General features: G+C 40.0%; 1 protein-coding gene across 2 annotated transcripts; it reads right to left on the bottom strand.

The window, feature by feature from the left end:
• Positions 1 to 361: 361 nt before the first annotated feature.
• On the bottom strand, positions 362 to 10838 carry mpv17 (mitochondrial inner membrane protein MPV17). 2 transcript variants are annotated; one of them, XM_026318250.1, is made up of 9 exons: positions 10766 to 10838; positions 10577 to 10659; positions 9737 to 9819; positions 7652 to 7767; positions 7127 to 7219; positions 5650 to 5745; positions 2232 to 2264; positions 2077 to 2129; positions 362 to 1709 (listed from the first exon to the last, which is right to left on the bottom strand). In XM_026318250.1, the coding sequence occupies exons 3-9, from the start codon at positions 9807 to 9809 to the stop codon at positions 1640 to 1642; spliced, it is 534 nt and encodes a 177-aa protein (XP_026174035.1). In that variant the 5' UTR covers positions 9810 to 9819; positions 10577 to 10659; positions 10766 to 10838; the 3' UTR covers positions 362 to 1639. The 2 variants fall into 2 exon arrangements, with proteins under 2 accessions (XP_026174035.1, XP_026174037.1); XM_026318252.1 differs by lacking the exon at positions 10577 to 10659 and having other exon boundaries at positions 10766 to 10835.
• Between the last annotated feature and the right edge of the window lie 1142 nt (positions 10839 to 11980).

An 11980-nucleotide genomic window follows, 5' to 3' on the forward strand; every position in this document is an offset into this window, starting at 1 on the left:
TTTTTTCTACTAAAAATATTAAGATAAAGCTGAAAAAAATTCCTCCCTGCTTGGTCTCAACCAAAACCTTTGCAGCTTGTGATGAGGGGCCACGAACGGGGGGGGGGGGCACTTTAAACAAATATATATTTTTGTTTACAGGAGACAGATATTATTGTATGTCAGTGTATGTTCACCCAGTTAACATCAGACTGTTGGTTAAATCAATTCTTTTGTTTGTTTCAGGCAAAGAATGAATGTTATTTTCAATACAAACATAAAATGCAGCATTTACTGCCATGTCCAGTATATATTAGATAGATAGTAATATACTTTATTTACTTTAGACATTTATTAGTAGACACACACACACACGTATATATATATTCACTGTAAGACTGTAATAACAAAATTTGTCCTTCTGAAGTTTCAAATGTGATGTTATAGTGAGTTTCTGCCTGTAGTGACTACACCCAAAACACTGAGTATCATAAACGGGCGTCAACTCGGTCACACTTCATGTACTGGTTAGAGTGTTAACAAGTCTGTGTGCTGTGGCTTCATTTAAATTACCTTGGCTTCGGTTTAAGACACAGAGAGCGGAATCAAAAATGTGTTCCAGCTTTCTGGGGAGAGGCTCATATCCCTCAGGGGAAGAGGCTATTTGGCAGATTTTCAGTGGATTCGTCAGACTGTTCCACTTGCTCTTCCCTGATATAGCCAAAGTGTTTTCAGCTGAAAAAATGTATGCAGTTAATTTGGTTGACAGCCCAGCTCAGCAGCCTCCACATCTCCCTCCAAGTAAACCCCACCCATCCAAAGCCACGTTGGCCGCAAAAGTTAGCAAGGTCAAACACACACCGGTGGCATCGTGTAAAACTTGTTAGTCCATAGACCAGGGAGGGCGTTTGTGCATGTTGAGGTATAAAGATTCCACATATACTGAAGATCTAAATCTAAACTCACTTCATCAGCAACTAATGTAGGAATGATCTATTCTGCTGTGGAAACAAATCAGTTTGCAGGAGCAGTTTGGGAAATACACAGTAAAACGTGAAGCTAAACAGCAGCTTGTTAGCACAACATTTACAGGTGGTGCAGTCTTTGTTAGCTTGGCTGACAGTTTCCCTTGTCTCCAGTCTTTATGCTAAGCTAACCAGCTGCTGACCGTAGCACTACATTGACCGTACAGACATGACAGCAGTATCATCTACCTCTGCAGGAGAGCAAATGTCATTTGAAGCTACTGCTTTAACAGCAGAACAAACAAAAACATGATTTGAAGTGATTAACAATTCATTTCATCAAACGGGTTTAGAAAGTTTCCTTCGCAGCTTGTAGGTGTAAACGTATGAGTGTGTGTGCACGTATGTGTGGCTACACTCAGCACAGCTGCCAAATCTCATTTCCATAAATAACAAAACTTTCACAGACATTTCTGCAAATGCAAGTTTGACTTTCAAGTGTGAATTTGTCATTCAGAGAGACAAGCACTTTCTCCCGACCTTTACGAGTGACTCAGTCGCAGATTTACACATTGGAAATATCAGAGCACTAAGTAGCCTAAAGTAAGTTAGACCAGAACGGCCCATATCACACTCACACTACAAATGAGTGTAAATTCATCAGCAACAACTCAGGCTGCACTTGTGATCCTCCTTCACATCTTATTGGCCTTCCAGGTCAGGTAGGAGTTCCAGGCCACAGCAACGATCTGCACCACAGCCAATCTACAATCAGGAGGAAACACGGCACTTTCAATCCGGATCAGATCCACCAGACTGTCTGGTAGTTTCAGGAAGAGGAAATGAAGACTTTGAAAACATAACTGTGATGCTAGTTTCTATGACACTTAGGGGGACTTTCAAAAATGAAACCTGATTCAAGAAAACTGTACAGTATCGTTTAGGATTTGGAACAATCATACACAAGGAAACCACAAATTTTAGGTCCCTAAAATGGTTTTATATGTAAATAAACTGCCTGGAAAACAAACCCTAACACCTTTAACTTTATAAGACTCTCCCAGACATCTACAGCTCCAAGTTTTTACTGATTCTTTGTCTTTAAATGTCAGCCGCTGCCATGACGTCTTACCTGTGGTGCAGTGGAACGAAGTAGAAATTGGCGATCTGGACTGGAGGCCAAAGCTGAAACACAAACACTCAGGAATCAGTATGAGTGAAGGGAAAATGGATTCAAGCAGTAGGTTTACATTTACTGAGCACAAGTACATAACATAGAAAACTTACGTAGTAATTTGAGATGAGGGCATCTGTGTAGTCCTGTAAACAAGATAAATATAAAGATAAATGATGTTATATTGTTTAAAAAAGTCATTTTAAATCAGGGGAAAAAGTCACCAAACATCCGAAGGATAAAAGTAGCTCATAACTAGCTGAGTGAGGAGAAGCTCCTAAAAATAACAGGCCAGGTTTGTAATTTAAAGCATCATTCAGGTGCTGTGGGTAATGAGCCTCACGGTGTCAGCACTTTAGAAAAACACAAAACACATTTTAATGACGGTTAGTTAAGAAAGTTTCATCCAGTAAGATCAGATAAAAGTTTGCACAGGTGTTCCTGCCGTCTGTGATGATGCAGAAGAAGAAATCCTTTATGCAGCATCTAAATATAATGTTTCCCATTAATTAGAGAAATTAGAAATGTCCATACTGGATTTTTGAAATGTGTTTGTGAAGACTGATAACTAGCATTGGGTGTCGCTGATAAGAGCCTGTGTTGATCTACCTGTAAATAAAAGTCCATCACTGAACAGCTGAAACTACCAGAGCTGAGAAATAATCAGCTCAAACTCCAGCTGGTCAGAAGTTTTATTCCAAAACGGAAAAGTTTTGAAAAGTCACAGCAGCTGTTGAGTAACTGGACATGCCAGTCGTCTCCATTAACCCCACACGGCCATGACCACAGAAGGATTCATTCAAGAAAGAGGCTTCCAGACAGCACATCTCTGCATCTCATTTTTCAGCCCAGCCAGAGTGAAGATTAGCCAGAATGATTAGGATGGCCTAAAGAAAAACTGAAGTGTGAATGTTTTACTCACTGCTCTGGGCTTGATGAGGCGTTAACAACAGTGTTGATACATGATTGTACAGGATTGTACAGGATTGTACACACCGTGTCCCTGGATCAAACCCAGTCACTCTAAAACAAAGGCACCATCATGTTTAAATTCAGCACTACAGCTTCTACTTTATATCCATGGACAATTTACAGCTGTGATACTGCACATTCACACTGTTCATCTCTAAAATGCCAATTTATTTATATGTAGAGTTTGTGTGGAGGTCCCCATCAGTACGAACTCACAGGAGAGTTAATGTGGCGAACAATATTTCCAAAGAGTCACCAAAATAATTCTAAAAATATTCTGAGATAAGGAAAAGTTTGTGCAACCATGATTCACAAAGTAGAAAGAGTTTTCGCTTAGTGATGAAACAAAGGGAAGTAGATGAGACTTTGACTCAACAGTAAATACAGTTTTCACACAAATCTCTCTCTCTCTCTCTCTCTCTAATATTCATACCACAAAAAACATCTCTGTCATCCACCTAAAGGTCACCTCAACAAGTCTCAGTGTATAAAAACAACAAGCCAATGTTCCAGTTAGAATCTTTTTTTTTCCCCAGAGTGAAACGGTTTCTAATTACAGCTGAACAAGCTCCTTTTGCCACCTGAGGTGAAATTACGTCAAAATCTTTCCTCCCACACTCTGGAGAAGATGGGACCTTTCTCACCTCTGCCAGGGGTTTCTGAGCCCTTGTCTACACTGCTGGCAGTTAGCAAGTTATTAATAAGCTTCAGTGTTTTTAAAGATCTCATAATGTTTCTGTCATGCTGGTGGAGCCGTCGTAAGGCCAGTACAGAGACACATAGGTTCTGGATTCTGGTGTGTTTGGTAGTGTGGACTATTGCCAGTCTACGTTCACGCCGTGTGTCGTCAGGTGTCTATGAACCTCCTGAACCATCACTGTTTAAAAGTTAGGATGATTTCTTTATCAATTAACTTCATACAAAGTGCAGTGACAAATAACCAAAACCAGAATCAGTAGTGGTGAGTCCATGTTCTGTTTTTCAGGGGACCTTGCAGGAGGGCTGCTCCTAGCATCATGAAAACACACCCCAGTGCTGCTGGGAAGTTAAGCTGTGCAAAAGTTTTAGACACTTCAGACATTTAGATTCTTACTCGTCACACAAACCATCAGGGAGGCGTCTGATCGGCCCCAATTTAATTCTGCAGCATGACAATGAGCCCAAACGCACAGCCGGTCAGAAAGACCCATCTTCAGAGACCAGAAGAACAGATGGTCTGGACCCCACGGAGCCCAGACGACATGTTAGTGGAGCTGGTGCTGTTTGAAAGGCAGAGGAGAAGACAGACCAAGTACTGATTTGATTTAGGTCTATATTCTTCACTGCATGTGATAAATAAACTTAAATTAGTTTTCAAACTATCCTCATTTTACTAAACAGCCACAAACCAACAACAATCCCATGAGCCTCAGCTCTAGTTTGCTAGTTCGCTAACCTGCTAAACTACGAGGGTGCACAAGGTAAACACCTGATTGGAAAGTAAAGAACTGAGACAAATCTCAGTTTAGGTTTTTAGTTCAGTCACAGGTGAAAAGGCTCAGGTAGGTAACAGGTAAACAAGAAAGGCTTCAACAGCCCAAGCAGCCGTTTGGTCAGCGGCTCCATTCATCTTCATCTCACATTTCCTCAGTGGCAGCCTCGATGTAATGAGCACATTTGTCATTTACTTTCTGTCCTTTCTGACATTTACCAGGTTGGCCTTTCAGGTCTATGCATCTGCTTTTGTAAATAATTGATGGTGACCAGCGGCACGTTGGGTAAGCAAGGAGCTGACGGACGTTTGAGCAGCTGGCACCAGATGACAGCCAGCTCTGACCTAGCATACAAATACACACTCTCCCTCTCTCCCTCTCACACACACACACACACAGACGTTTATATATGTGTGTGTGTGTGTGTGTATATATATATATATATATATATATATATATATATATATATATATATATATATATGAAGGTATGAGTCACCCTGGCTCTTTCCACACTTGTTCCCTCTCGTCTCTTCCTCCATCACAGGAAATAGTTTCTAATAATAAGAGGTGAGTGTTGGAGGGCAGATACTGCACCTGCAATGAAAACCAAACTTCCTCTGTTTTCTCTCGTTTACCTGGACTGTGTACAGAAAACTGCTCGTGTCCAAGTGTCAAGTCCAAATATAATATGATACTTCAAATACAGCAGAGTCCAGCACCAACATAAAGTCTGAAAAGGCTAAATGGGTTTTTGCTGCTTAAATGTCATGTAGATGTTAAAAAATGAGATAAAGAGCTAATTTACTTTTAACGGCGTGGTAAATGTTTTAATCTGAACCTTTTATTAAAACACATTTCTACGTCATAAGGGACTGAACTGTTCTGTCTTTGATGCAAAGCTCATAAATAAAAAAACGTGCTGAGGACACAGCAGGTCAAACTCTGAACTTTTACCTCCAGCGGAGACATCTCTCTGACACAGTCTGAAGTTTTCAGGTTCAACTAACAGACATGACCCAGTAATCAAACTCCTCCAACCTTCTGACAGAATATCTGTGACGCACCCTGCAATAAAACCAACTCACCCTCTTGAGCTTTGCCACGTTCTCCTCCACCGTCAGGCCGTTCAGAGCCCCGGAGATACACAGGAACGCTCCCAAGAAGCACGGAGCAAAACAAAGCTGGAACCACAGACAGGTGAGGGAAGAGCGAACGGACGTTAAATCATAATAGGAAGAAGTTCAATACATGATTAGATCTGACAGCTGGGGTTAACTGACTGCAGGGTCATACACAGTGAGGGAATTTAAAGGTGTGTATAAAGGTGTGTGCTGCTAATCCAGTCTGACACTGATGTCTATTATGATGAGAAACTAAGATATTTAATATTTAAATGCAATCAAGACAAAGGCATATTATCATATATTATATTATTAAAAGACATTTTCTGTGTTGATGGGGCTTAGATTTGTTTCGGTGATAGAACGACTGAGCGATGTCTTAAAATGAAACCATCGTTATTAGTCTGAAAATGTTTGTGAAATAAAAGTGGATCATGTAGTGAAAGCTGCTCCACTTTGAATCCCATCAAACCGCATGTTGGTGCTTTTGTTTCTGTGGGTCATGGTGAGGTCAAAGAAGTGATGTGAAGCATGAGCTGAAGCTGAAGGGGAAAATGATGTGATGTGACTTGTCTGTGAAGGGAAACTGCACCTTTTATAAGAAACTGACTAAACAGCTGCTTGACCTCTTGACTAAATATCATAGGTTTCTATTCGGTGTCAAATTAATGTGTGAGCAGCTGTTTTATTGTTGTACCTGGTCGACACTGAGCAACTTTTAGCCCAAAAACAGGATGAGAAGGAAACTTTGTGGACTAATGATCAAGCAGCAGAGCCCAGTGGACTCTTTGGTCCTTCAGAGACTGTAAACAGTGATGGCTATTCTCAGGTTCTGGAGCTGGTTTTTGGAAAGAGACGGGCCTCCCATTGTTGGTGAGGAAGAACCATGTGAGCCAGGTCAGCGCTGTGGCTCCCTGCTGTGCTTTTAATAGTTTTTGGACAACAATGGAGGTCTACGGCACAGACCCATAAGCTGAACCAGGTTCTGGATTCACACACACATTCATTGGTGCTGTCAGTCTGTGGATGGGATTTGGATTGAATAAAAACAGAAACGCATTGGCCTGATACATTGAGTAGTACCTGAGTAAACAAGTCATTTTCCACCCCTGGTTGTAGTGCCATGATGAGCCCTTATGAATATCCAACTCTAACAGATGCTGTGAACAGGCTTAGGGCAGCAGTGCCCCTTGTACCCACATTAGGTGCCAACTGGGAAAAACAAACTGTACAGACAAGATTTGACAGTTTCCGCTCGTCTGTCAGCCTGATACGAGGAAACTGTATCTCTGTTGTGGGGACTGTTGCTCCCTTTAGTCTCTTACTCATATTAACCACTTTGTTTCTCTGTTCGATAAAAACATTCTAGTTTACTTGGTTTATCTATAAACAACAATAAGTAGTAGAAGAAGAGGAGAGGTGACTCAGAAATATCTCTCACCTGGTCCAAAAGCATCTTCTTCATGGCAGAACTTTTACTTCCTCCAACCACCAGTTTGTCCAGAACTCTGTACCAGCTGCCGACGACTGGACCCTGTGTTGAAAAGCCAACAGACAATATGATTAATGGAGCTTATTCTCTCTATCTTTTGTGCCATGTTCTTATAAGAGGAATTAGATATGGAGAAAAAAAAAAAAAGTATTTACTTTATGTGTCATATAAACATTTTTGTCTAACAAAAAGAGATGTGGTTTGAAATGCGTTCAAGAAAAAGTTGCAGACAACGTCAAATAATGGACTTGGGGAAAAGCAGGAAAACGACAGAACCAAACCTCTGGCTGTTAAAAACAATGCACACATTTTATATTGTTTCCTTTCAATCAGTCGACAACTCATCACCAGATTTACATCAGTGAGGGTCAGCAGCAGAGAGCCGACAACATCATTATTTATTCAAGGACAGCGACGTAAACAGCTTTGTTATCACCCGCCCCATGTGTGCTTCATATCAAAGTGGACACTTACCACGAAGAAGAAACCAATACTCATCATCTTGGCCGTCCGCCGCACGCTGTGCTGAGCCAGTCCTCGCCGCTCAATCAGCTGCTGGGAGATGACATCACCAACACCCACTAAGGAGCCTGGACGAGGCCGGAGACAGATACTGGGTCTGAGTCCACTGAGCAAACTGACACTGGGAATATTATTATTGATCGACTCGAATCAGTGGTCCATAAGATGGTTGCAGCTAGAAAATTAGCTGAGTAGCTGATTTAAACCTCAATCATGGTATAATCAGATGTGTTTTCAACTCATTGGAAGAAATGCCAAGTTATGAAATTACAAAACAAAACTGTGTGCGAAAAAAACTTTCTGGAACCACTATTTGTAATTACACTATGGCACTGATATATAAAACTAATGCAGAATAATGTAACAGTCCTGCAATGAATCCTCCCTCAAGATGGTTACAATGCAATTTTTTTTTTGTTGAAACAGCTTTCAACATGTAATATATTCATAATATTACAATTCAACAGCAGAACAAACTACATTCTCCAAAATGACTATAAAGTCAAATCAGTGCCTCCAACACCCAGAACACTTTCAACACGATCTGCTCCATAAGAAGTGACTGGTATTATCTTGTCAGAGAGTCAGTGCAAAACCAGAAGTTGCAAAACAAGTAAAAGTAGATGCAAAACAAACGGCAACAAGGAGCTACATCACTAAGTGAGTAAAACAACTAATAGACCACAGCTCCAACGTCACACTAACAGAATGTGTCCGCTGCAGCCCACACACCACTGTTAAAACTGACAGCACAGTGCAATAACACAGCTGAACAAGAGGTAACCTTTCCTTAAAATGCCATGTGAGAACTAATAAAGATAGTTAAGGTGACAAGGACGAGACAAACCACACACACACTTGGAGAACAGAAAATGTCAACCATGCACCTTAAGAACAATAAATACCAGTATTTCCTGTCACTGTGACTCAGACATGTTGATGGACAGTAAAAGCTCTGAGGACAGAGTCTTTGTAAAACTCAGGAGCTCCACTGTCACTTAACGTCGTCTGTGTTTCTCCTTACAGTGACATAAAACACTTTATATTAAAGAGCTGTCACATACAGAAACACACACAATCAGGTGACATCTTAAAGCTGCACTACGGCAGATTGAACAGGTGGTTATTGACCTGAGGGCGGAGGGAGCAAAGAAAACAGAACATAAAAACCTATAATACCTTAAAAGTCACACTTGTGTCAAACGAGAGTAACAAAGCTGCTTTAATTAACATTCAGTTGCCCCATCAGAGCCTCAAACCTTTTAAAATAAGAGGCGTGTTTTTCAGATCTCTATATACTACATTTTAAGGGAAAAGGCATTTATTTTTGTTATAAATCATTAAATATAAGTTTTTAGCTTCTGGAAACAGTAATCATTAAACTTAGGTATATAAAGACTCAAGCATTGGTGTATCAGATTATTTATATATTTTTAAGTTTTATTTTTAAGGAAAAGCAGCTTTGAGTGTCCCTGCATGCAGACCTGTCAGATGTGTCATGAAATGCTTCCATCTAGTGGAGGCTGAAGTTTACTACACTGTAAAACTCACTTTCACACTGAATCTGGAAGGATTTTCTATATTTACAGAGCAGAGGAAGGAACATCAGGAACTTCTGTTCATTTATAAACCAAAAGACAAACCAGAGATTTCCACTTGCCCATCCCATATTGTAGAGTCCTTTATAAGCTCCGTCTTGGTTCATTTGGTTATTTGGTCTTTTGATTGTTCCCTTCATAAGATACTGAACATGTAGGGCGTGTTATATGGTTATACCTATGAAGCAACGGTGTCTTACTTAGAAAACAGTCTACAGTCATACTGATTAGGTTTAGAAACAGACTACGAGGAAAAAACATCCTGCTCACTCAGTTCAAAGGCCTTTTTCGTTATTGATTTTAAACAGATGCATTGACCGACACAGTGACCGACAGCTGAAAATGTAAGACCTCACTCTCCTCACTAGTCTAGTTCATGAGATGTGGCAGTTTGGTTCTGGACTTGCAGGCTCAGGGTGGGACACAGATATATTCTCACCAGCGGTCACTATCTGCACTGTCCAGGGGTATCTGGTCATCAGGGATTGGTAGGATCTCCACAGGCCTGCCATCCTCCCTCCTCTGGGGGGGGACAAAGAGATAAAAACACTGCAAAAACTCTGCCACCAACTCACCCCGCCCACCGGTAGGCAATGTGACTTAAATCAAGCGACCCTGCTAATAAGCTCCGCTATACTGACCATTACAGCCTGTGAGTAGTTTAATGAGTATAGTGCTTTCATACTGTAGATAGTACATTTACTGCAAGATTTGATTAAAAATACAGTTTTATCCTCAGGTCTTTTTTAAAGGGCTACTCAAAACTTAACATTGTCTCCACTTGGTTATAACATTAAATGTTTTAAACCACCTTTTTTCACTTTTCAGGGACTTCTGTCAATGCCGAATTGAAGAGCGGTCTGAAATTATTAATTCAAACATACAGACATTTTTCTATCGCACATGTACATTTTTTAAAATCCAAGAAAAGTTTAAAGTGTCAAGTTTTTTAATGCGGTTCGGTGCTGGCTAAGCTACCTATTAGCATTGTGGCGTTAAATCACAGACTTCTATATTTTTTACTTTCCTTTTTTAAGTTTTAAGTTTCAAATTACATATTTACAAAGACAGAGAGTAACGATAAACAGTTAAAAGTAGCTAATTGAAAGTAAATATCACACGTTTCTGTCTAAAAAAAACACAAACGATTTCAGCTCATTGTGGACTCGATGTGTTGCTTTCAATGTCAGTTAAAAGTCAAAGTGAATCAAAAGCCCTGCAGATAAAATAACTATAAATAAAATTAAATAAACAGTAAATAAAGAAATTGTGCACAAACGTGTGAACGTGTCTGATCCAGGTAAGTGATGCCTTCACGTTCCCCTTTCTGCTCCGACTTTTCAACTTCTTTTAATTCTGAAACTGTGGAGCCAGACACGTTCACAGAAATGACATAAGATAAACGTCCAGGATCACTTTGAACAACTTCACAAAGCAAAAGAGAACCAGAACAACTTTGAGCTCTTACTTAAATATGCACTCAGCTCGTTATGAATCCTCTTCGTTGGCTTGTGAATAGACAGCACACAGACAATGATTTTTCCGCTACAGCCCCGGAAGGCAGCATTGACAACTGCAGCGTGCGTCACATCCGCTGTAAACAACAACATATGAAAACGAGCCGCCCTCCAGCGGGAAACCCCAGCATTACACCAAATAACTACATGAATTTAAATTTCTATCATTAAACTCCAACTAAAAAAAACGTTTACCTGTTTTAAGCTGTTTTTTTTTTTATTCTGTACACGTGAAGTGGCACAAAAGCAAAACAACCAGAAAGTGACAGAGGACATGCTGACACAGGTGAGAATGACATCAGCCAGGTGTGCTGCTACAGAGTAAAGACATACCAGAGCACCCAAATACAACTGAGCCATGAATAGTGTATTAGTTACACTTTGAGGTGTAACTTGTTTTCATTAAAGGCTTAATTATGACTAAGAAATCTCAGTAAATAGAGAAAATTGTCTGCTCTAACTTCTTCCAGTCTAAGATGACAAATCCAGTTTGATATCACAGAAAACAGAAAAATGTAGTAACTAATCCGTCCATCCATTATCTATACCAGCTTATTCCTAGTTAGGGTCACGGGGATTTGCCAGAGCCTATCCAGGCTCTCTTTGGGTGAAAGGCAGGGGTAAAACTAGTGACAAACTAGGATTTTCTTTTTGAATTTGCATTAAAAATTAATCTGACAAATTAGCTGCCAATTATTAGTTTAGATCGTCTGGCAGGGAAATTTGGTAAATAACAGTGTAAGTAACCTGCTCCCACAGATAAGAGTAGCTGATATTGCTTTCACGTTAAATGTTGTACATTGATATGAGCTGGGCAGGTAATGAACACCTGCATAACAAAAGCAATAACATTTCAGGAATGTGCATTGGATAAATGGCTGCAACATGATGTAAAGGAAATATGTGAAGATACAGAATCCCTGCAAATTATATAATAAATAAATAAAAACATTTCAAAAAACAAAGCCTGCAAGCAGCAGCAAACAAGATTATCACAATTCATAGGCATCCCTTAGGTGGCAGTGTCTGCTTTATGGCCTCTCTCAAAGAATGGGAAAAAATAAACAAACAAAACAGAGGACTGGACATACAGTCACTGACTAATCTCACATTTACCAACAATATGCCAACTCAAGTGCTGTAGTTTTGTTTTAAATAATGATAAC

Source organism: Mastacembelus armatus, chromosome 24, assembly GCF_900324485.2.
Source record: "Mastacembelus armatus chromosome 24, fMasArm1.2, whole genome shotgun sequence".
Taxonomy (NCBI): domain Eukaryota; kingdom Metazoa; phylum Chordata; class Actinopteri; order Synbranchiformes; family Mastacembelidae; genus Mastacembelus; species Mastacembelus armatus.